The following is a 25,485-nucleotide window of genomic DNA, read 5'->3' as shown; positions in this document are numbered from 1 at the left end:
GGCCCCCTCCTCGCTGGCGTGTCGGGTAGTGTGGTTGTCCACAGAAGTGCCTGATAAATATTTTTCAAAAGTCTATTTAAAAAACTTATTCATTTTCTATACCCCTGGAAAATACGCTTGTCGTAAACTGTGTTGGGCTACATTTCAATGAGGCATGGACAAAATACAGAAACATTTAAATAATTATACGTACACATTCTTCAGGCGCCGGCAGGGGACCTTTTTCCGCTGCGCGCCAACTGAAAGGTCCCTGCCTTGAGAGCTAATGGCGGGCGCCGGCGAGTTGGCGTTGGCTGTGGCTTAGACCTTGAGGAAAGTCAGCATCCGTTGGGTATCGCCACCATCCTCCTCGCTACAGGGTAAAGAAGTGGCTTTTCGACTTCCTCGGGTCCAGGGCGGCGCAGAGCAGCCATGTGGGAGGGTGGGCCTAGCCTTTAGTCGGGGTCTCTGTGGTAGTTGAGGCCCGAGAGTTCTGGGGTAGGGACGCGATGAGGAAGGCTTCGGACGCGAAAACGGCTTCCGTCCTTTGGTTCAGAAAGAGGTCTGACTCGAAATAAGTCTTTCGGGCATTGTCTCTCTCTCTCTCTTTTTTTTTTTTTTTTTTTAATTTGGGGCCGCTTGGGACCCGGGGGAAATGTGGGCAGGGGCGGGAGCGACGTTTCTCGCTGAAGAGAGTAGACGACACCGGGAGGGAAGGTGCGGAGGCCGAGCGTGTGCGAACAGGGCACATAACGGAAACAGTTTTGGGAGCCAAGACCCAGTTGTGAATTAGTATTTTGGTGCTTGTGTTAGGGGGAAATGATGTCCCGAGCTAATCCCATACCGGCTTTGTGGACTCCACCCCCACTCCAGACCGAAGCCATCAAGACACTGGGAAAGACAAATCCCATCACCACCAAAGGGAGGGTGGCTGGGACCTGAGGGTGGAGTTAAGCAGCCAGGTTGGGTATAAAAACCAAACACGTGGGCCTTGGGGTGGCTCGCTGTCGCTGACCTCCTGGCTTTAGGCTCCTGGCTTGCAGCCAGCTCTCAGAGTGCCATTTGGGATTCCAGATCGGTGGATCGGGTAGGGCGCAATTAAAACTTTGTCTCCCACTTTTCTCTCTGAGCTGTACATTTCCTCATTTCCCCTTCCCTTGTAAATAAACCTTTTATTAACCTTTCGGGTGTGCCTGCAGTAGAGCATTGATAAGTCCTTTTAAGCGCGCGGGTGAGGACCCACAGTCAGGCACCCTGTTTCCCGTTTTGTATCGGGGCTGCTCTATAACACTTGGGCTGCCTTTTTCCAACTCAGAACCTCAGTTTCACCATTTGCGAACCGGGGGCAGTCTTAGTTATTGCAAAGGCTTTGCGAAGTTTAAGTGCATTGCGGGTCCTTTTGTAACAGGGTGGTCCCCAGGAAAGGGGGAGGTTCGTGCCCCTCTCCCTGCCCTGTAACACTTTGACACGTGGAGAAAGAACGAAGCAATCTTAGGCTCGTTATCTCAGGCAGGAGGTAGAAGTGGGAATAACATTTTTTTTGTTTTAACCAAGTTTTGACGATTAATGGCTCCTGGAATATAGGCCGTGAAGGTCTAGACTGGTCTTTTCACAATATAAATTTCTTTATTCAGCAAGATGAAAGGAGAACTGGAAACTGGATTGAACGAGCTTTGTGCAAAATGAATTTCAGGGATCCTAATGGGTGGCCTCTGTTACAGAGGAAGTGGAAAGTGGATTTGGTGCAGGGCACCAAGGTTACAGATTGAATTCCTAAGATAGCCACCAAGAATGAAAAGTAGTTGGCTGTATGTCTGTGGGGGCTTCAGAAGTTACTTGTGGTTCCCTGTTTTCTGTTTTTTTTTTTAAACTTTGCCTTTACTGTAGTTAATCTGACAACGTGGGTCAGGTTTATAACGATAGGTTTTTCATGATAAATTTTATTGCTGTCGTTTTGAAGTTACGTTTGAAGATGTGTACTCAGTAAGCTGTAAGAGAATATATCAATACTTAATTATGTTTAAGAATCAGTTATATTAATCACTTTTCAATTGAGAGCAATTACAAATTTTCTCTGCCTAATTTTTCTGTATATTTTAAGCTGAGCACAACTTTCCTTACTATTTTCCTCAAGTCTTGGCCCTTCTTTTTCTTTAATATTCAGACCTTTAATATTTTCAGTGTGCTTTAAGAACATATTAAGCAGGAAAATTTATATTTCACAACCATTTCCACATGGAAAAATTGATTTTTTCCTCAGTCACACTGCTTTTGCCTAGCTCAGAAAGAGTGATTACTTATGAGAACATTTGGGATTCTCTCACTTAACAAAATCCAACTTATGTTACACAGTGCTTTGATTTTTTTTTTAAGATTAATTTATTTATTTATGCATACAAGAGCTGGGGTACAGGCCAGAGGTGTGTGGGGGTGGTGAGAGGATTCACCAGAGACAGAATGGGGAACAGAACAGGCACATTGACTGAAATATACTGCTGAGGGAGCACCAGGCAAGTCAGGAGAGGTCTGCTGCACCATGTGGGTCACCTCCCTGCCTGGGGATGGAACTCAGAGCTCTAGTGACTGCAGATAGCTTTTTAGTGCTGTGCTTATTAAGCCTTTGTGCCAACAGGGCGGCCCCATTTACAATTTTGAGTCCCTCATGAAGAGAGTCCTTTTCTGTTACTCTGCTCCTTTAGGAAGGCCTCCTCCTGAAATGGCACAAATTCTATTTTGTTTTAATTTGATGATGAGTAGATTTAAATCTCAAATTCTAATTACTCTTTGATTATGGAACTATGTAAGAAATGCAAATGAAAACTAAGTTACCGGTTTTTATCTGCTAGGTTAGCAAAGACCTGGTTATAGAGAAACAGGGACTTCTAACCCTCCTGGTGATGTAAATGTAAAACAATTTTTTCAAAGACAATTTTAAAGAAAAAGTTTCTTTCAAAAAAAGATAATTTCTATGAAAACAAATCTGAGTCCCTCAATCCAGTAATTGCACTTTTAGAAATTAATATTAGAGCTATATTCATGCACACATAAATAACCTGAAATAGGCAGAATTTTCTTTGCAGCAATCTTCATATTCATAGCAAGAGAGTGGGAACAAACTAATTGTTCAATAGGGTATTTACTAAATGAATTCTAATATACTCACTAATGGGCTGCTCTGCGCCTGTAAAATAAAAATGAAAAAACAAACAAAAAAAACCGAAACATTGTTTATTGCTGTCCCCAAGGTAGATAAAATAACTGCGGTATAATTTGAGTGTATAACATATAGCATCCTTTGGTAAATGGAGGTTAAAAAAAGTCTTAAGTGTGTTGTTGCTTGCATGAATTGTACAGATTCCAACTCCCAGCATTTTCACCATTTATGTTATTTTAGGCAGGTGGCTTCATATCTTTTTTTTTTAAAGATTTATTTATTTATGCATATAAGAAATGGGGTACAGGCCAGAGGTGTGGCAGGGTGAGAGGATTCTTCAGAGACAGAGTGGGGAACTGAACAGGCGGATTGATTGAAGTACACTGCTGAGGGGAGCAGTGGGTGAGTCAGGAGAGGTCTGCTGTGCCTTGTGGGTAGCTCCCTGGCCGGCTGGGGATCTAACTCGTGCTGCAGTGGCTGTGGACAGCTTCATAGGTTGCTTCCTAACCCCTTGCGCCACCAGGGAGGCCCCTGGCTTCATTTCTTAACCTCAATTTCCTTAAAGTGAGTATAACACAATATTTTATAGATTTCTTGTGCAGTTGGAGACAGTATATAGCATACTGCCTTACAGCATATAGAAACACTAATTTTTTTTGTTGTTGTTCCTCTAAAGTTGCTTCTATTTTTTTTTTTTAAATAGAGGCATGTTTATTTATTTATTTATTTGTTTGTTTGTTTGTTTTGTTTATACATGCACTGGGCACAGTCAGTAGCGCGGGAGGGTGAGAGAATTCACCAGAACCAGAGCAGGGAGCAGAGCAGGCAGAAGGACCGAAGCACACTGCTGAGGGGAGCAGCGGGCTGCAGGAGAGGTCTGCGCGCCATGTGGGACCCTCCTCCGGTGGCTGGGGAGCAGCCGGGGATCGAACCGGCGCCACAGAGGCCGCGGGCAGCTTCGCAACCCAGCGCTCAACCGCTGCGCCACCGGGGAGGCCCCTAAAGTTGCTTCTATTAATTTTCTGTGCTGTTTTAAGACAGTACCCATACAAAATGTCTTTTAAAAAAAAAAAAGATTTATTTATTTATGCATACAAGAGCCACAGGGGCAGGGGGGTGAGAAGACTCACCATAGACAGAGTGGGGAACAGAGCAGGCAAATTGACTGAAATATACTGCTGAGGGGAGCAGCGGGAGAGATAGGAGAGGACTGCTGCGCAATGTGGTCACCTCCCTGGCCGGGGATTGAACTCGTGCTGCAGTGGCTGTGGATTGCTTCATAGTGCTGACACTTAACCCCTTGTGCCACCAGGGAGGCCCCAGAATGTCTTTTAAAATAACTTTCTTGCAGCCATTTAAGCTGACCTTGGTTCTTTTCCCCCATGAGGGCTGGTGTGCAGTGACTGCAAACAGCAATTTTCTTAGTGTATGCAGCCTGCTGGCAGCCTTAGGTGCCTTAAGGGACCTTGGAGATAACCTTTCCTGTGGACATTTATGTGGTACTTCATGCTCTCTCCAGTCTTAGACTATAGACATGTATGTAGGGTATAGTTGGAAACCCCTGGGCACAGTGTCCAGGACGGGTCCAGACACTGCCAAATCATGTCAAAGCCACAATTAAAAGCCCTGTGCAGGGCCGAGATCATGTTTCCTGGCTACCAGAAGATCCAGGTCTAAGAAGTTAGGTTTTATCAATAAGGTGGCTGAATTTGGAAGACATGGTGGCTGAAAAGGAGCTCATCCTAGTGACTCTGTGGTCAAATAAATCCTTAATCATGATCCTGTGGGCAAATGGCCGGCCTTACATGCATGAGAGACTCAAAGCTACCCCCTCCTTCCTATCTGGGGGTCAGGGGAGGGGAGATTTCCCTGCTAATATTTTTCCGCTTTTATGTGCTCTTAGCTTTTTTTGAATTGGTGTAACTGAGGCCTGGATTGTGGAGTTGTGAGTAGTTCAGTGTTGCTGTCACCATGTTCCTCTACAACTTAACCTTGCAGCGAGCCACTGGCATCAGCTTTGCCATTCATGGCAACTTCTCTGGTAAGTCTGTAGTTATCTTTCTGAATTTAATATCTTTAATATTGCTAGTTTTATTCAAATCCCTTTTTGAAAATTCAATATTATTCTAAAACAATTTACAGGAAAGAAATTTTTTAAATCATCGCAGAACATTGTACTCTGCATAATGCTTTATGGTTTCCAAAGCACTTCAGAATGCTTGATTTTATCCGATACCCAGAGGACCTTTGGAAAGTAAGGTGACCTCTTAAGTGGTGGCCTGAGCAAATGATGATGTATTGGCATGGAGAGGGTTGAGGTATCAGCTAGGAAGTGATTTAGGCATTAGATAGTGAACGTTTGTATCAGGGCAGTGGATCTAGAACATGAAGGATGCGAGTTTCTAGCCTAGGTAGCAGGCATTGACAGTTGAGACCAGAGAGGAAGTTTGGGAAAGGAGGAACTTAATTATTTTAAACATTTAATTTAAAGATAACGAGAAATCATCAAGGTGAAATTATGTAGCAGTCAGGGAGAGATGGAGACTGTTGACATTTATGCATTTGAAGTGTTGGTTTTAGAAAAGTGTTGCAATTGGGAAAGCAAGTCAACTTTTTTAAGGAGTGAATGTTTGTTTTTGTTTTTTTTTTAATTTTTATTTATTTATTTATACAAGCACTGGGTACAGTCAGAGGTGCAGGAGGGTGAGAAAATTCACCAGAGCCAGAGCGGGGAGCAGAGCAGGCAGAAGGACCGAAGTACACTGCTGAGGGGAGCAGCGGGCGGCAGGAGAGGTCTGCATGCCATGTGGGACCCTCAGCTGGTGGCCTGGGATCGAACCGTCGCTGCAGAGGCTGCAGGCAGCTTCGCAACCCAGAGCTCAACCACTGTGCCATTGGGGAGGCCTTTTAAGGAGTGAATTTAGAAGTAAAACTTTACATTAGCAGGTCTCTTGCCTGCCTGTGATTATGAGAGTATCTCTTTTTTCCTCCTTTCCTTTTTTTAAAGATTTATTTTTATTTATGCCTACAAGAACTGGAGAGTAGGACAGAGGTTTAGGGGGTGAGAGGATTCATTAGAGACAGAGTGGGGAGCAGAACAGGCAGATTGACTGAAATACACTGCTGAGGGGTGCAATGGGCGAGACAGGATAGTTCTGCTGTGCCATGTGGATTAGATCCCTGGCCAGGGATGGACTCATGCTGCAGTGACTGGCGATAGCTTGATAGCACTGATACTTTTGACTCCTCAGCAGCAGGGAGGCCCTTTTTCTCCTTTTCTAGTAAACCTGTCTCTTTAAAATGTAGAAACAAAAAAAAAAAACTTTTTTTTTTTTTAATTTTTTTTATGAAAAAAAATTTTTTAAATTTTTTTTTTAATGGCTAACATTTTTTTAAGATTTATTTATTTATACAAGCACTGGGTACAGTCAGAAGCGCGGGAGGGTGAGAGAATTCACCAGAGCCAGAGCGGGGAGCAGAGCAGGCAGAAGGACCGAGGTACACTGCTGAGGGGGGCAGCAGGCGGCAGGAGAGGTCTGCGCGCCATGTGGGACCCTCCTCCAGTGGCCGGGGAGCAGCCGGGGATCGAACCGGCACTGCAGAGGCTGTGGGCAGCTTTGCAACCCAGCGCTCAACCACTGCACCACCGGGGAGGCCCCCCCAAAAAAAAAAACTCTTGATGACAGCTTAGAGAATTTTTTCAGATACTAAATCAAACTGCATAAAAAGTTAATAAGATTTTTTAGAATAATAGTTTTGAATATGGAGTTGAAAATACCTTTAGAGATTTTTATATTTTTTTTTTTTTTTAAAGATTTATTTATTTATTTATTCATACAAGCACTGGGTACAGTCAGAAGCGCGGGAGGGTGAGAGAATTCACCAGAGCCAGAGTGGGGAGCAGAGCAGGCAGAAGGACCGAAGTACACTGCTGAGGGGAGCAGCGGGCGGCAGGAGAGGTCTGTGCGCCATGCGGGACCCTCCTCCGGTGGCCGGGGAGCAGCCGGGGATCGAACCGGCGCTGCAGAGGCTGCGGGCAGCTTCGCAACCCAGCGCTCAACCGCTGCGCCACCGGGGAGGCCCGATTTTTATTTTTTTAAAGATTAATTTATTTAGGCATACAAGAACTGGGGTACAGGCCAGAGCTGCGGGGTGAGGGATGTCAGAGGATTCACCAGAGACAGAGTGGGGAGTAGACCAGGGCAGTTGACTGAAATATACTGCTGAGGGGAGAAGCGGGTGAGTCAGGTGAGGTCTGAAGTACCATGTGGGTCACCTCCTTGGCTGGGGATTGAACTAATGCTGCAGTGGCTGTGGATAGCTTCATAGTGCTGATGCTTAACCCCTTGCGCCACCAGGGAGGCCCATTTAGAGATTTTTAATCTTAGGAAACAAAATATATATCAGCTTCTAGTTATAGATAGCTCCTAATTGTACAGATTGATGATCAATCTGAAGGGGAAAAGTTTTTAAGAAAGTTAACTGGGACCATTTTTTATTTGATTCGATATTACTTCCAGCAGATCATTTCAATTCTAGAGAAAGTACTTGTCCAAATAGAGTAAGTTAATATGGTGAACTTCAGACTTGTTTAGTTATCTTTAGTGGAATTATTGTCCATTCAGATTACTTTTTACGTTAAATCTCACTGTTCATGGATTTTATTTTTTGGCAATCTAGGAACCAAACAACAGGAAATTGTTGTTTCCCGTGGGAAAATCTTGGAGCTGCTTCGCCCTGACCCCAACACTGGCAAAGTGCACACCCTACTAACTGTGGAAGTATTTGGTGTTATCCGGTCGCTCATGGCCTTTAGGTTGACAGGTGGCACTAAAGACTACATTGTGGTTGGCAGTGACTCAGGCCGGATTGTTATCTTGGAATACCAGCCATCTAAGAATATGTTTGAGAAAATTCACCAAGAAACCTTTGGCAAGAGTGGATGCCGCCGCATTGTTCCTGGCCAGTTCTTAGCTGTGGATCCCAAAGGGCGTGCTGTTATGATTAGTGAGTGACTTGTTCTAAGAGTGCACCTTGGATTTTTATGGATGCTTGCTTTAAGATAACAATGCTACGATTTTGGTGTTGTGCTAATAAATTACAACTGGGTAAAGTTTGGATCATATTTGGTTTACTCCATGGTTTAAAGTTGTACCTTTCAAACCATGGAAAAGTCTTAACACACCTTTCTACTTACACTTCAGTTGAAAATGGATATTTTTCCATTTCTTTATTTGTAGCAAAAAGACTACACTTAAATGGTTTCATGTTACTAGATGATGAATATGATTGCTTTCATCAGCCTGAAGTGATGATCCACATTCATGTCTCTTCTCTGACAAATCTCTTGAAGAAACTTCTGTGTATCTGATCAGGCCTCCAGCGGGCAATTTTCTCTGACCAGTCACACAATCACTAGATTTAATTGAAAGAATAAAAGTTGGCAATTTTATGAATTATTGTTTTCTAGTATTATGCTAAGGCACACTAAAAAGATTTGACGCGTTAGTGTGATATTAAGATTTCTGAAGCTTGAGGGGATGGATGATTTTATTGTCTACATTAATGATAGCAGAATCCTGTTAGTAAACTTGTAAAGTTAATACACTTGTACAGTTAATCTGTTACTGTTAATTTTTAAAGATACTTTTGATGTGAAACTAAATGTTCTGTAAGTCCTTTTGTTCCTTAACTGGAAATGTTACATGTTTTCTCTTACTCAAATGCAGGTGCTATTGAAAAGCAGAAATTGGTGTATATTTTAAATAGAGATGCTGCAGCTAGGCTTACCATTTCATCTCCCTTGGAGGCCCACAAAGCAAACACTTTAGTATATCATGTGGTTGGAGTAGATGTCGGATTTGAAAATCCAATGTTTGCTTGTTTGGAAATGGATTATGAGGTAAGGGGGATCATGCCTGTCTTACTATCTATTTCCCCTCTTTAATTCTCTCCCTTTTCTTCCCTCTCTTTTGGGTTTCTTCCTGTCACCTCACTGCTTTCCTAAGATGTTTTCTTCATTGTACTTGTCTTACCCATCCTGTTAACAAATCTTACCTGTATTCAAAAGCCTTCTTGAAATGTTTTGTTCCAAAGCTTATTATGTAATAAGCAATGGTTTGAATGGTCTCCCTGTGGAAATGGTATTTATTGGGAAGAGCTCCCTGAAAAGGGAGGTAAATTGATTGGTATTTTTTCACAGGGAGGTACTGAAAGATAGAACATACTGTTTCCCTTGAATGCAAAGGTGTATCCTTGAGTAGAGAAAAAGCTGGTGTCAGAGTTAAGAGACTTGCATTCTGGTTACAGCATTGTTATTATCTCCGGTATAAACTTTGGCAAGCCATTTGGCATCTACAGACCTCTGGTTCCTCATTTCTAAAATGGAGACTCCTAATATCCTTTCCAGCTATAAAAGTTTTGTTTCATAGTAGTGATTAGTTGTTGTGCCATTGTACTTTATAGGAAGCAGACAATGATCCAACAGGGGAAGCGGCGGCTAATACACAGCAGACACTTACTTTCTATGAGTTAGATCTTGGTTTAAATCATGTGGTCCGAAAGTACAGTGAACCTTTGGAGGAACATGGCAACTTCCTTATCACAGGTACTTTTTAGTCAAGACTATTCTGTGTTCTTTTGCCTGATTCATCTTATGCCTGAATTTGGAAGGATTTACTTAATTGGGTTTTGAAGGGAATGCTTTTGTAGCAGACTTCAATGTGTTTAAATTCTGGTGAGGTTAGAAATGTAGGGGTGGTTAACTCTTGCCTTCTAATGGGGGCAGGGAAGAAAGGATAAACAGCTTGGAATGTTGAGACTGTGGTTGTTGTGATATTTTGACTACAGTCAGTCTTTTACTAATTAAGAAAAGCAAAACTTAGGTTATTGGACAGATGAATGGATAAATCCAGCAAGATCAAGCTGTATATACGTGACTTTGAAAACTTAGGTGAAATAGAATATTTCTGGGAAATATTATCAAAACTGATCAAATAAAAATCAAGAATCTGAAGAGCATCAACTGAGGGAATAGTCAAAAATTCTCCCAAAAGATTTAAGGTCCAGAATTTTCAGGGACTATAAGTTTCTCCTAAGACAATAAAAAATAAAAACTACTCTCCTGCTTTACAACCTGAAAATAACTTCGGTACCAAAACTGGGGAAATACAATAACAGGAAAAATTTACAGACTAGTTGCCATTACAAATTTAAAAATCTATAGCAGATCAAGTTCAGTGGTGTCTTGAATGCACCATGGTCAAAGATATGCAAGGTGAGAAAATCAGTTTTCATTATATTAAAAGACTAAAAGGACAACTATGTGGTCATCTAAATTTCAGCAGGCTTGGGGAAGAACTGTGAAGGAGAATGGTAAAAATGACTTATTTTTGAGCATTAAATCTTAGGAAGAGACTTAGCAGAAAAACCTTTGAATGTAGGTTTTACATCTTATTACTTGCTGTAACATTAGCATAGCTTTTCATTTATGAGGACTTTAAATGAACTTCTATGTGTAAAATCAGTTCTACTGGGTCCTGCAATGAAAAATTAGATGCGGTTTCTCTCATAATGTAAGATTATGTTCAGTGGGGAATACATAACAAGAGAGGACAGTATGCCAAGTACTTGAGAATGTGGAGGAGGGATTCCTAACCCAGGAAAGATAAAGGGATGTATTAGAAATTTTTTTTTTTAATTCATTTACACAAGAACCAGGGTACAGGCCAGATGCGCGGGAGGGTAAGAGGATTCACCAGAGACAGAGCGGAGAATAGAACAGGCAGATTGCTAAGGGGAGCAGCAGGCGCGACAGGAGAGGTCTGCTGTGGGCACCATGTGGGCCCACATGGTGGCACCATGTGGGCACCTCACCGGCCAGCCGGGATCGAACTGGTGCTGCAAAGGCTGTGGACAACTTCACAGTGCGGCGCTCAACCACCTGCACCACCAGGGGAGGACCTAGAAATTATTTTTTAAGTTTATTTATCCTTGCAAGAACTGGGGTACAGGCCAGAGGTGCAGGGAGGAGGTGTCAGAGGATTCACCTGAGAAAGAGTGGAAAACAGAACAGGCGGATTGATTGAAATACACTGCTGAGGGGAGCAGAGGGCTAGACAGCAGAGGTATGTGCCATTTGGGCTGCTCCCAGGCTGGCTGGGATCAAAAACTCATGCTGCAGAGGCTGTGGACAGCTTCATGGTACTGTGCTTAACCCCTTGCACCACCAGGGGGGCCCTTAGAAATTGTTTTCTGGAGAAATGCTTTCCAAGCTAGCACCTGAGGACAAGTAAAGAGTTAGCTAGGAACAGTGAAGGTAGAGGAAGACAAAGGGAACAACATATAGAAAGAACCATGTGCCAGAAATCTCATTGCCTGTGATTGGATCATTAGAGCTAAAGGGCTGGGATAGAAGTAGCGATGGAAAGATTATAAGTATGGAAATAACTTGAAGGTTACTTGCTTATATTTTGACTAATGGAGTAAAGAATATTAAGAATATGCCAGGAGAACAAGCAAGGAGATTGCATTAAGAACTATTGAAGAAGAAGAACCATTAGGACTGAGATGAGAAGATAAAGGAAGATGTCTGGGTTTGGGATTTGGTTTATTGGTTGATAGTGGTTTTCTGTCAACCGATAGACTCCAGGAAGAATCCAGGAAGGAACTTGAGTTTTTCAGCACCTTGTTTTTCTAAGGCTGCCTATGGTATGTTCATGTGTCCAGTAGACTGTCAAGATTACAGATCTGAAGCTGAGAACTAAGTCCTAGGGTTAGATCTAAAACTGTTTCTACATTTTCCACATTATCAGATTTTTGGACAGAACTGCCATCAACCAATTCTATTCCATCCTTGTCTAGCCTAGTAGGCGAATGAAACAGTGTTGAAGGAGGGAAGGAATTGAAAGCTAAACTGTAATTCATGGTTATCAAGTCATTACTAAGTTTTATTTTCTCTGGCAGTTCCGGGAGGGTCAGATGGTCCGAGTGGAGTGCTGATTTGCTCTGAAAACTATATCACTTACAAGAACTTTGGTGACCAGCCGGACATCCGCTGTCCAATTCCTAGGAGACGGGTAAGGTTTTTGCTATAAAAGAAAGAATATTTTTGTTAGTGAAGTGAACTTAATTTTTGTAATTGAAAGTGTGATCTTTTTTTTTTTTAAAGATTTATTTATTTATTTATTTATACATACATACAAGCACTGGGTATAGTCAGAAGCGCGGGAGGGTGAGAGAATTCACCAGAGCCAGAGCGGGGAGCAGAGCAGGCAGAAGGACCGAAGTGCACTGCTGAGGGGAGCAGCGGGCGGCAGGAGAGGTCTGCGCGCCATGTGGGACCCTCCTCCGGTGGCCGGGGAGCAGCTGGGGATCGAACCGGCGCTGCAGAGGCTGCGGGCAGCTTCGCAACCCAGCGCTTAACCGCTGCGCCACCGGGGAGGCCCCAGGTTAATATTTTTGATAAAAATATATGGTGGTGATACTCATTTCACATTACATCACATAGGAGTGTATAATGTTGATATGTCTCATTGGTGATGCTAAATTGGTCCTTAAGGTGGTATCTGCCTGCTCCTCTTGATTATAAAGGGGTGTTTTCTTTTTCATAATTGGTGTATTCTGTTCTCAACATCTTTTCACCCAGTGGTGTATAAGTCACTGCACTGGTGGTTGAGTAAAGGTATTTCATTGCTTTTAATTTTTTTCCTGCCCCCATACCCACGGTATGTTCTTAATATGCGCAGTTTACTGTGGAAATTAAGCACACAGAAAAGTAGAATATAATGAAACTTATGTGTATCCAGCTTTGGCGGTTATCACAAATGATTAATCTTGTTTCATTTTTGCTTCCTCAATTTCTCATCCCTGTTATTTTTTGAATATTAATACATGGACTCTGGGCTAAATCTGTTAGACTTAGCTTATCTAACATATGGCCTCTGAGTAAGATTCCCTCAATTTTTAAAAATCTGGGAAGATATATGGCAAATTAAATTCTTCTTGGTAAAGAATGAGAAGCAATCAGATTTGGTTAACCAGATATTTATTGAGCACCTAACTGCCATGCACTATATGTGTACTTGGCTTTAGGGTGACAAAGAAGTATAAAACATGTTTTGCCCTTGAAGCACTTACAGAGAAGAGTAAAACATGTTGGAAACATTAAAGTAAATCCAAAATCATAGCCATGGGGTTGCATTTTTAGAATCAAGGAAATTGACATCAGACAGGGCTGATTTTTGACGTTTTGTATCGCATTGTTGTGGACATTGTGAGAGTTCAATTTACAGCCTGAAATGATAATTCTTTAAATTTCAAATCTCTTGACATTTTTGTTTGATAATAGCTTTTACCTTGTTGATGTGATCAGTCTGTGTAATAAAATTATAATAACTATTTTTTTTTTTTTAGAAATAAACATTGTTCTTTTTTTTTTTTTTTAAATAGAGGCATGTTTTATTTATTTATTTGTTTGTTTGTTTGTTTTTGTTTATACATGCACTGGGTACAGTCAGAAGTGCGGGAGGGTGAGAGAATTCACCAGAGCCAGAGCGGGGAGCAGAGCAGACAGAAGGACCGAAGTATACTGCTGAGGGGAGCAGCGGGCGCCAGGAGAGGTCTGCGCGCCATATGGGATACTCCTCCGGTGGCCGGGGAGCAGCCGGGGATTGAACCGTTGCTGCAGAGGCTGCAGGCAGCTTCGCAACCCAGCGCTCAACCGCTGCGCCACCGGGGAGGCCCAAAATTATAACTATATTTTTAATTGTAGCTATTTAAATTATAACTTTAATTGCACAATTTTTTTTTAAAAAAAGATTTATTTATACAAGAACTGGGGTACAGGTCAGAGGCATGGGAGGGTGAGAGAATTCACCAGAGACAGAGCCGGGAGCACAACAGGCAGAAGGACCAAAGTACACTGCTGAGGGGAACAGCGGGCAAGACAGGAGAGGTCTGCTGTGCCATGTGGGTTTCTCCCTGGCTGGCCGGGAGTTGAACCCATGCTGCAGAGGCTGCGGACAGCTTCACAGCGCTACTCTCAACCCGCTGTGCCACTGGGGAGGCCCCAATTGTACAATTTTTTTTTTAAATTGATAACTATTTAAAAATTCTTTTTTGATATCTAAGCTATGTGTTTATACCAGATAGGACTTTTTCGCTATTGTATTTTACTGCAACTTGGAGGCTGCTCTGGGTAGAAACTTCTATAGAAAAGTTCCAGGTGATGCTAGGTCCTTGGTGACCTGAGTGAAAGTGCTAAATTTCAGCAATAAATCCTCATTTATGGTGTTGGTTGTTTTGTATTTGTCTTTGCTAGAATGACTTGGATGATCCTGAAAGAGGAATGATTTTTGTCTGCTCTGCCACCCATAAGACCAAATCAATGTTCTTCTTTTTGGCCCAAACTGAGCAGGGAGATATCTTCAAGATAACTTTGGAGACAGATGAAGATATGGTAAGCAGATGGAGGGGGGAAGAATGAAAATCCTCAATACCACTTGTTAGTCTGGTTTGATCAAACTTTGTACACTATTACTCTAATTATAATATAATTAAATAGTCTTATTTTAAAAGTTGATATTTGTGTGTAGTCCAAAGTTTACAGGGTGGTTTACGAGCCAGTTCATTACAACGACAGTGACTCTGAGATAAGTGAGTTGGTACTTTACAAGTTAGAAACATGGAAACAGAAAAGGCTTTAAAGTTTTGGACTAGTATATGAATAGATTTTTCTCCCTGTGGTTAAGAATGTTTTGGTTTGGTGCATGAGATTGGGTAATGTCACTTACGGTGAATAACAAGGGAAAACATTCCTGTCTCCTGAAGATGGAAATATATATGATCTGTTAATTTTTTCATCCTAAGGAAGAGCTCTAGGAACAAATGGGCAATTTCTAAGTTAATTGTTTTAAATCAAGATTTGACTCTGGGAAATTTTTGTAAATGTCAGGTCATTAACGTTTTCAACTTATGTGGCCATACATTTCCGACCAACTCCACCCTGTCATGGTACAAAAAGAGCCATAGCAATATTTAAATAATAAGGTTCGACTGATCTGTGGGCTGTAGTTTGCTGGCCCCTGGTTTAGATACTAAAGTACTAAAAATGCTATTTATTAGTTACTCTGCTTGCATGGTTTTATACTGGGCTCCCTTCCATGGCCTTGTTTCATTTGCCTACATACTAGAATCTTTTTTTCTTTTCACTCCAGGTTACTGAGATCCGGCTCAAGTATTTTGATACTGTACCTGTTGCTGCTGCCATGTGTGTGCTTAAAACAGGTTTCCTTTTTGTAGCATCAGAATTTGGAAACCAGTGAGTAACCCTCTTATTTCTGGTTACTATAAAAGTTGGGAGTAGGGAGATATAGCTTCAGGCAACAGGTTTTCACGAGTGTTAGTTTTTTTAAAACAAAAGTTTTGTCTTTTTCCTTTTATATTCTCTTCTGGTTATGTTCTTCATTTCAGCAACTTAAGTCAATAGCTATAGAAGTGGTACCTCCCAAGCTTTTACTGGACATTTTATCGAATTTATTTATTTATTTTTTTAAGATTTATTTATTTTATACAAGAACTAGGGTATAGGTCAGAAGTGTGGGAGGGTGAGAGAATTCACCAGAGCCAGAGCAGGGAGCAGAACAGGCAGACGGAGCGAAGACACTGCCAAGGGGAGCAGCAGTGGGCATGGCAGGAGAGGTCTCTGCTCTATGTGGGACCCTTGCCGGCGGCCAGGGATCAAACCAGCACTGCAGAGGCTGGGGGCAGTTTTGCAGTCCACCGCGCAACTGCTGCGCCACTGGGGAGGCCTTGTAAATATTTTTTAAGTGTTCAATTAAGTGGCATTAATTGCATTTACAATGTTATATAGCCATTACTGTTGTCATTCCAAATATTTTTAGCATTCCACACCAAAGCTCTCCACCCATTAAGTACCCCCCCACCTCTCCCTCTTGGGGTTCCTGGTGTTGCTGTCTGACTCATTGCACGTACCATGATGTTTTCAGGATTTATATGTAACATGTATCAGTACTTCATTTCTTTTTAATTCCTGAATAATAATTCACTGTATGTATATATGCTACATAGGATGCTTGTCAGGTGAAATGGGTTTGAGTTTGTGGGAAATTGTCTATTGTAGCAGAAATCTGAAAGATTTAAGAGTGCTGGTTTGGGACTTCAGAGACATGCTGTATTTGCCACCTCATTCTTATAACAACCTGTTATCAGTCAAACATCTAATTGAGCATTTGTTCCAAGCACTGTTTTAATAAGCACTTTACAAGTATTTGTGTATAACATTCCCTATGTGACACTGCCATTATTCTGTTTACAGTTTTGAGAACTGGGTTGTTTAGAATTTAATTTGATCACCTAACGCACTCTTGACAACTTGGTTCCAAAGTCTCTGCTATTAAGCACAACACTGTAGTTTCAGAAACTTTTACTAAGGTTAAGCCAAAGCAACCTTTCCTATGATGGAGATAGGGGTTCTACCATCAGTTTGATTCTGGCAGTTAGTAGACACCAAAGGCATGGTGTCTACTAACTTATGTGGTATTTATTATCTGTATGTGGACAGATTGTCTGAATAAGGAGTTCGTGTCAGTTAACTTTTTACATGTTTATCCTAAAATGTTTTTATAAATCATTCAAGAATGCTAGCCCTATTTGCTTTTTCATAATTTTGTATAAATCTGCTATGTTCAAAAGAGTTAAATGCGGGGATCTGACACTCTACACTTCACGTATTTCAGACTCTGATACAGATTTTTTTTTAAAGTTTAAGCTCCCTGGCAGGGGATAGAAGTCGTGCTGCAGTGGCTGCGGATAGTTTCATTGGTTGCATTTTTTTTTTTTTTAAAGATCCATTTATTTATTTATACAAGCACTGGGTACAGTCAGAAGCGCGGGAGGGCGAGAGAACCCACCAGAGCCAGAGCAGGGAACAGAACAGGCAGACTAACGAAACACACTGCTAAGGGGAGCAGCGGGCGGCAGGAGAGGTCTGCGCGCCATGTGGGACCCTCGCCCGGCAGCCGGGGATCAAACCGGCGCTGCAGAGGCTGAGCGCAGCTTCGCAACCCAGTGCCCAACCGCCGCGCCACCGGGGAGGCCCTCATTGGTTGCATTTTAACCTCTTGCGCCACCGGGGCGGCCCTGATGTAGTCATTTTATTTATTTTTTAAAGATTTATTTATTTATGCATACAAGAGCTGGGGTACAGGTCAGAGATGCGGGGGGTGAGAGAATCCACCAGAGACAGAGTGGGGAACAGAACAGGCAGACTGAGTGAAATACACTGCTGAGGGGAGCAGCGGACGAGACAGGAGAGGTCTGCTTTGGCATGTGGGTTTCTCTCTGGCTGGCCGGGGATTGAGCTCGTGCTACAGAAGCTGCAGACTGCCTCACAGTGCGGTGCTTAACCCCTTGCACCACCAGGGAGGCCCTGATATAGTCATTTTTAAAAGCTACACTGATACACCAGAGACTGTTCAAAGTGCTGTTGACTTAAGGATAAACACAACCAGCACGTTGGTGTTTAATTGAACTGCCTTTAAAAGATCTCAGTGCACACTCAGTTAAGGATGGTATATTGCAGAATATCTGTTGTTACATTCCTTTCCCTGTTTTTTTTCTTGGTTTGCCTTTGATTCAGTTCACAAAGTGTTATTAGCCCAAGGACAAAGGGAAGAGCAAGATGATTTTGTTACATATTATCTCTGGATAATTTTTTATTTTGTTCCAGAATAATACTGTAATATCTGCGTACCAGTTCTTCTTTGTTTTTTTTGTCATCACCAGAGTTCATGGTTCTTTTGTTAGATCTGATCTAGTTATAGATTGAAATAGGAAATAGTTACAGATTATCTTTGGATTTCATTTATCCATATTTCAGTTCATATGACAAACACTGTTGCTTAGGTGCCATGTACTGTCGTAAGTCATTATGTTCTGGAAGGTACTGGTTTATATATGCGGCAAGTGAGCCACAGATGGATTAAGTAGTAAGCCTAATTAAGGTTATGTGACTAGCTAAGTGGCAGAGCTGGGATCCAAACCTAGGCACTCTAGTGGCGTCCCAGTACCTTCTTACCATTGTCATTTGCCAAGTTAAATTCTAGTAGTTTTAATTTCTTCATCCTCACTCTTTCCTTTTTTAAAAAAAAGACGGGGGTGGGGGGTGAAGAAAACTCACTCAGATAAGCAGAGATTTAGAACGCTAGATGCTGATTCAATAATATATACTGTGATTATGATTCGCTATTTATAAAGTGCTCTATGAGCATTATTTTGACAGCAAACATCAGACAATGTTTTAACTGAAGTCTTCTTGCTTCTCAGTTACTTATATCAAATTGCACATCTTGGAGATGATGATGAAGAACCTGAGTTTTCATCTGCCATGCCTCTGGAAGAAGGAGACACATTCTTCTTTCAGCCAAGACCACTCAAAAACCTTGTGTTGGTTGATGAGTTGGACAGCCTCTCTCCCATTTTATTTTGCCAGGTGTGAGTCTTTCCACTCATGTTCACAATTAGTGCCAACTAACTGGTTTTGAATCTGAATGAATTAAAAATTTTTTCTCTAATTAAGATCTAAGTCAATTTTGTCAGACTGTCAATGGCATCACCAGTGTAAAGGTAGACATTTGGGAATTGAAAACCATTATGTAAGTCCTTGACCTTTTAATTAATTTTTCAAATTATATAACTCATGGTCAGTTAACTTAAAAAACACTTTCAAGCATTTTCTGTGAATCTTGTATTTTGTGTTACATTTTTTTTTAATGTAAGTGGCTTCATAGAATTTATAGCATTTTGAAATTTATCTTTTATCGTGTCTTTAAATACCTTTATCCCATTTTAGCACTCATTTCCTTACAATACCCTAGAGACACGGGGACCAGTTAGTAACAGAAAAATTGAATGATGGGGGGCGGGGGGGTATCACTATTGGTGGTGCTTCAGTGTAGCAGGAATTTTGCCATGCCATTGCGTACATACTACATAACGAGGATAGCCCCTAGGGGCTACATTCCACTGTTTAGTCAGTTACACTCTAAGTGGAAGATTTGCTTGTGGGGTGCTGGAAAAACAAGTCTTTTTCCTGCATTCTCTGATCATATTAGCCTTTTTGAAATTCTTCCCTTTTTTTTTTTTTTAAGATTTATTTATTTATACAAGCACTGGGTACAGTCAGAAGCACGGGAGGGTGAGAGAATTCACCAGAGCCAGAGCGGGGAACAGAATAGGTAGAAGGACTGAAGTACACTGCTGAGGGGAGCAGCAGGCGCGGCAGGAGAGGTGTGTGCACCATGTGGGACCCTCGCTGTTGGCCGAGTATCGAACTTGGTGCTGCAGAGGCTGCGGGCAGCTTCGCAGCCCAGCGCTCAAACCGCTGCGCCACCAGGGGAGGCCCGAAATTCTTCCTTTCTGAGAAAAATGTTTAGTTGTGAGGGTAGTAGAAAGTCAGTGTAAGTAATTCTTGATTTGGTTATTAGTAATTTCCCCCACTTCATTGAAAGAAGTAATTGTGCAAATAATTTGTAGCTCAAGAATATAATTAATATGGAGGTAGATATCTTGAGGGTTTTTAGCATTTTTTGTGCTGTAGATCTCTTTACTAGCTGGTGAGGTATTAGATCTCCTCTGAATAATACTTTTATTTTTTTTTTTTTTTATTTTTATTTTTATTTTTTTTGATAGAGGCATGCTTTATTTATTTGTTTGCTGGTTTGCTTGTTTGTTTTGTTTATACATGCACTGGGTACAGTCAGAAGCGCGGGAGGGTGAGAGAATTCACCAGAGCCAGAGCGGGGAGCAGAGCAGACAGAAGGACCGAAGTACACTGCTGAGGGGAGCAGCGGGCGGCAGGAGAGGTCTGCGCGCCATGTGGGACCCTCCTCCAGTGGCCGGGGAGCAGCCGGGGATCGAACCGGCGCCGCAGAGGCCGCAGGCAGCTTCGCAACCCAGCGCTCAACCGCTGCGCCACCGGGGAGGCCCTGAATAATACTTTTAAATGCATACAGTAACATACTTATGATAGCCCAGATAGCAAATTATTTTTAGGTTTAAATGTAATTTATGTGCTTTAATCAAGATTTTAGATAACAAGGTGACTTTATATAATAGGTGACTTAATATATTTTTTCTTAAAGATTGATTTGAAGGTTATATACACTCAATCCACATACTTATCCATTGTGACTTGAATTCTCTGCATTATAGAGTCAAGAATTTTTTTTAATTGTCCCATTTGACAAACTACAGTACAAATGATTCACCTTTTTTCACATATTGATTAAGAGGTAATTGTACTAGAAAGCAGCTAGATGCCAATATGAGAACATGTGACTTCCTCATTAGGTGGCTAAACAACTGGTTAGGGTTATCCAGTAGCTGGATTGCTACATCATAGGAGCAGCTTTAATAGGGCATCTGAGATCATGTATAGTCTAATGGCAGATCTTATCAATGTAATTTTGAAGTAGTGATAGGATAAATGAATTGGGGTGTCTATAAACTTTAATGTAAGTAAATGTAACTTTTATTTGTGGTAAAGTCACAGGTACAGATAGAATGTATTTTTGGTTGGAGAGAAATTAATTTCAGTTGGAGGATCAATGAAACTTCATTTCACTACTGGAAAAAATTCCTTGCTAATTCTTTTGTAATTGGAAAAACCATTTCAAACTGGTTTGCTCTTTGTAATACTGATTCCCCCCATCCTCTGAGACCAGTAGCCAATATATAACCTGTTAAACTAAAAAGTAGGGGTTTGTTTTTTTTTTTGTTTTTTTTTTTTACATTTTAAAAGAACAGGGTTACAAAGAAAAGGAGAAAAAGAGAGGCACCTGCACAGTTACAGTCAGGCAGGAGAGCTGCTAAAGTGTAGTTTGTCCTTTGAGAATAGTCAAAGTTGGATGTGAAGCTTCTCACAGTGATATTTTTTTCCTTTTTGATCCATGCAGATAGCTGATCTGGCCAATGAAGATACTCCGCAGTTATATGTGGCCTGTGGTAGAGGACCCCGGTCATCTCTGAGAGTCTTAAGGCATGGACTTGAGGTAAGATTGGAATTTCTAGGTATCTGTAGAATATGGAGGGAAGCAATGACAAAATAGCTTATGATTTTGCTCTGATGGGATAAAAGGTAAATTTAATGTTTCTATGAAAGAAAGGTGACTTTCCCCTACTCATTTATGATCGTCTGGAGTAGGAAGGACAAAGATCTAGTAGGAAGGACAAAGTAATTAATCAAAGTCTCATTTTAAATAAGTACCTTAAGAGGTGGTGAATGATTTCTCTGAGACCTTATAGGAAGGGGACATGTTTGCCAGCCAAGATAATAAGGGAAGATTTTTCCTGAAGGATGTAGCATTCTAATTAGTCCATTAAAGAGAGATGGGATTTGGCCTTATGTGACATAAAGGGAGAAAATATGGTGCTAACTTAGATGACTTGTTTCCCGAAGGCTTTTTATAGTATATGTGCTGGTGAAGAGAGCACTCCGGATGTGACCTGCAACAACTGCTCAGGAATTCTATGAGTTCTTGTTTAAGTCTATAATGAGGCATTGCTCATGCTTTGGCCTTTTTGGTGCTTGTATTCTTTTTTGACTAGGTTTTTCCTTGCATTTAATGCAACATATACCATGAGCATTGTCTTTGTGTAGTTTTGAGGACAGAGTGGAGTTTCCTGTTCACTGGATCTGTTGTCTCCTGTCAGGTATCAGAAATGGCTGTCTCTGAGCTACCCGGTAACCCCAATGCTGTCTGGACTGTGCGTCGGCACATTGAAGGTAAGCAGCTGTTTCCCAGCTGTCAAAATGATACTGATAATAGAAGACTTAAGAGGCTGCATTCATAATATTTCTATATCACTTAATCTGACACCATGTTATAGAAACTTTATTTAGCCTGAGACTATGTTTTTGATACTTTCCTGTCAGGATGCCCTCACCTGCTACTATTTGCACACATTTGGCAAGGGGTACATAGGTGGCTATTAGTATTCAGTACATACGCACTTTAGTTTGATAGAGCTGTTGTGTGTGATGTTCTTTGATTATATTCATCTTTAAGACATTGGTTTCATCTTTAAGACATTGGTTCCATCTGTAAGAGGTATTGTGTGAAGGAAAGTTGTTTTTCATTTTTTGTCAACTATGCTCCTGTGTTAAAAGTTACAGTGAAATTCAGGGTGTACTATAAATATTAAGATTTGTAAGGCTTGTTAATCAGTCCTACTCAGTGGATATAGTGGGTAAAGAAAGCAGAGATTAAGTGGAATCAGAATTTTAGATAGAAGAGAAAAGAAGGGGTTGAAGAAAGAGAATGGAGTCTGAGCTGCTTGCTGGGTAATAAAAATAGTCACCACATCTGAAATTTTAAAGTTATCTGAAAATGTGTAGTGTACAAAGGCAGCAAAGTTTCCTAACTGTGGAATTTATGTCCATTAGAAATAAAACCTAATTCTCATTTTCCCTTTGATTGGGGTGATACGTCATTTCAACTCCTAGACTTCATTTTCCTGTCTTTTGTTCAGGAATGTGGGATTGGTGAGTAAGATCACCCTGGAAATTCTTGATAGACGTTTTGATTGTGGAGAAGAAGGTTAAGGGAACTAGAAAATACATAGGAGGGAAATACCTATTCCAGAAATGTTTTCTACAATACACACATTTTTTTTTTTTTTTTTTTAAAGAGTTGGATTCACCAGAGACAGTGGGGAGCAGAACAGGCAGATCTACTGAAAAACACTGCTGAGGGGAGCAGCGGGTGAGACAGGAGAGGTCTGCTGTGCCATGTGGGTCACCTCTTTGCCCAGGGATCAAACTCATTCCACAGTGGCTGGCGATAGTACAATACACATATTTTGATAGGCTTGCTTTTCATGTAGGCATTGGGATCAAATCTGAGTTGAGTAGAAAGAAAAGTGGATAAGAGATTGGTGGGTTCATTGGCACTGAGAACGTATTTATTATATAACTTGAAAAATTTCCTCATTGTGTGTCATGTCTTCAAAAGAAACTGGTCTGTGTTGACACTCATCTTTCATGCTTGGTGGCTAGTTGATATTAAGGCTTTCAGAAACATGGCCTACATGGTTTGTATTAGAAAGATCTTTTGAGATGAAAACATAATGTACCTCGCTTGTTTTATTTTTCCTTCTTAAACTATATTTTAAAATAGGTTTAGATTGGGCCTCCCCGGTGGCGCAGTGGTTGAGCACTGGGTTGTGAAGCTGCCCGTGGCCTCTGCGGTGCCGGTTCGATCCCTGGCTGCTCCCCGGCCACTGGAAGTGGGTCCCACATGGCGCACAGACCTCTGCTGCCGCCCGCTGCTCCCCTCAGCAGTGTACTTCAGTCCTTCTGCCTGTTCTGCTCCCGGCTCTGGCTCTGGTGAATTCTTTCACCCTCCCGCGCTTCTGACTGTACCAAGTGCATGTATAAATAAACAAACAAACAAATAAATAATACATGCCTCTTTAAAAAATAAAATAGGTTTAGATTTACACAAAAATTACTGCTTATTTTTTGAAGAAGGCAAGGATCCTAAGAGAGCACATCGGGAGACTGAAAACTGTCTCCTGAATCCCAATCCAGTGCTCATTTTTTTAGCCCTTTAGTGGTAATCTATGGGTTTTGGCTTTTAGTTTTATACTCTGATCCTACAGTCTTTCGAGTGACCACTATGTACTCAGACTAATTACTAGGGTCCCTGCTCTCAGAGTACTTGCTGCCCGGAAGAGGAAACAAATGTCCAGAACCATTGTGTTGAACTGCACAAGCACATTGCCAGGAAGGTTATAGGAGAGGAAGTGGGCATGTGTTTGAAAATCAGGGGAGACCCTTTGGACCTTTGTTAAGTTAGTGATAAGCAGTGTGCCGTTGCTTGATGGAACTTGTAGCTGAAAATTTTCACCTCTGAATACCAAAATCCACAGACTACATCCTGATAAATACCTCTTTTTAGGAACTGTAACTCAGGTGATCACTCAGGAAAACAGGTCAGGTTTTCTCTGTTCATTCTCTTTGCTGATTTCCCAAATTACTGTTGAGTGAACATCTCACATTTCCTCACTTGCTACAGTCTTCCAGGCGACTACTAACCTTGGCTGGTACGTGGTGATACACACTACCAATACCAAGCCTTTTTTTCTCTTCCACAGGTGGCTGGTGAAGGTGCTGATCACCACAGGTGTGTACTTACTGTTAGGGTCTACCGTGGGGTCTTGCACTTTACCCAGGGAGAGGGACCTATACAAAATATTGAGGCTGCCCTGATGGGTATGTCTTAAAGGGTAACTTTGCAGTTGGATGTCCATGTGTATTGCAATGATGTGCACCCATCTGCCTGTATATTAAATGGTCTGAGGCAGGAATCAACTTCTCTTCCTTTCTCTTACAGAATGTAGAAAATGCAATTAACTTTTTTTTTTTTTTTTAACTAAGCTAAAAAAAAAAAAAAAACAAAAAACAAAAAACCCTTAGCTTTGTAGTCTCCCTTTGGCTTTTTGTATGTTTCAAGTGTGCTGCCTTAAAGATTCTGCCCTGGAGAAAGTTTTTTTTTTCCCTTTTCTTTTCTTTTCAAATCTTCTGAATGGTTGCTTACTTTACCCTTTGTAATGAGCTGCTTTATTGAGCCTTAGATACTGTGGCAGGGGGAAGAAGAATAAAGCATTCCTCCTTTATGGGGTGCTTCAACAGCCCTGAGACAAAAAATGCATTCTCACATTGTATCATCTTTTGCCGTATGAATTAATTTTCTTTCATATAACACTTGTGGTTCCTGGTAAAAGACAACATGGGGTGTGTGTGTGTGTGTGTGTGTGTGTGTGTGTGTGGAGTCCCTAGTCATTTGCCTTGACTGAAGCTTGAGTTTCGTTGCTCTTATTGAACTCAAACCCACTACCTCCCTAGGAGATAAGAGAAACTGATCTGCAGATTCATCTGACCTTAGGTTGAAAAAAGAAGTTACAGTGTACTTAGTATTAATTTTGAGGAAATGTGTGATATAAGAGCTTTCAGTTATCATTGCTCTACTGTTGAGTTGCCAGACTCTGTAAGTGCACTGAACTCTTTATGCCTTTTGCCAAAGGGAAGATAAAGATTCGTGTTGCTCTCCTTCCTCCCCTTTCTCTTGCATACAAATTAAAAGTTGTGTAATTTCTATTTTGAGAGTCCTTTCTCCCATTCTAATGAAGGGAGAAACAAGAAATTGTGGCCAATTAGGGCCCTTTGACTTTAATTTGCTTTGGTACAATCTTTAAGGTGTAAGGTTTCTGTAATGAGAAGTGAGAAAGGAAGATACAATAGATATAATATTAATATATTAAAGTGATGA

At 41.3% G+C, this 25,485-nt stretch overlaps 1 protein-coding gene and 3 non-coding genes across 4 annotated transcripts in view; all 4 read left to right on the top strand.

The window, feature by feature from the left end:
- The first annotated feature begins 236 nt into the window (after positions 1 to 236).
- SF3B3 (splicing factor 3b subunit 3) overlaps positions 237 to 25,485 on the top strand; it is a 44,653-nt gene continuing 19,404 nt past the window's right edge. The window contains exons 1-11 of the mRNA XM_037516098.2: positions 237 to 359; positions 5,037 to 5,174; positions 7,814 to 8,140; positions 8,863 to 9,035; positions 9,599 to 9,740; positions 12,098 to 12,210; positions 14,454 to 14,591; positions 15,349 to 15,452; positions 18,479 to 18,644; positions 21,109 to 21,204; positions 21,866 to 21,938. Of these exons, the coding sequence (XP_037371995.1) occupies positions 5,105 to 5,174; positions 7,814 to 8,140; positions 8,863 to 9,035; positions 9,599 to 9,740; positions 12,098 to 12,210; positions 14,454 to 14,591; positions 15,349 to 15,452; positions 18,479 to 18,644; positions 21,109 to 21,204; positions 21,866 to 21,938 (1,402 nt within the window). The 5' untranslated portion in view covers positions 237 to 359; positions 5,037 to 5,104. The remainder of the gene's footprint in view (positions 360 to 5,036; positions 5,175 to 7,813; positions 8,141 to 8,862; positions 9,036 to 9,598; positions 9,741 to 12,097; positions 12,211 to 14,453; positions 14,592 to 15,348; positions 15,453 to 18,478; positions 18,645 to 21,108; positions 21,205 to 21,865; positions 21,939 to 25,485) is intronic.
- LOC119250609 (small nucleolar RNA SNORA70) lies at positions 4,479 to 4,611 on the top strand. The gene has a single exon (XR_005126347.1). It is a non-coding gene; the product is annotated as a small nucleolar RNA SNORA70 (small nucleolar RNA).
- On the top strand, positions 8,433 to 8,512 carry LOC119250564 (small nucleolar RNA SNORD111). The gene has a single exon (XR_005126311.1). It is a non-coding gene; the product is annotated as a small nucleolar RNA SNORD111 (small nucleolar RNA).
- LOC119250565 (small nucleolar RNA SNORD111) lies at positions 13,423 to 13,509 on the top strand. The gene has a single exon (XR_005126312.1). It is a non-coding gene; the product is annotated as a small nucleolar RNA SNORD111 (small nucleolar RNA).

This window comes from Talpa occidentalis, unplaced genomic scaffold (assembly GCF_014898055.3).
Source record: "Talpa occidentalis isolate TD23 unplaced genomic scaffold, MPIMG_talOcc4v2.1 talOcc4.17, whole genome shotgun sequence".
NCBI classification, from domain to species: domain Eukaryota; kingdom Metazoa; phylum Chordata; class Mammalia; order Eulipotyphla; family Talpidae; genus Talpa; species Talpa occidentalis.
The sequence above is the reverse complement of the archived record's forward strand: the minus strand, read 5'-3'. Positions and strand labels throughout refer to the sequence as shown.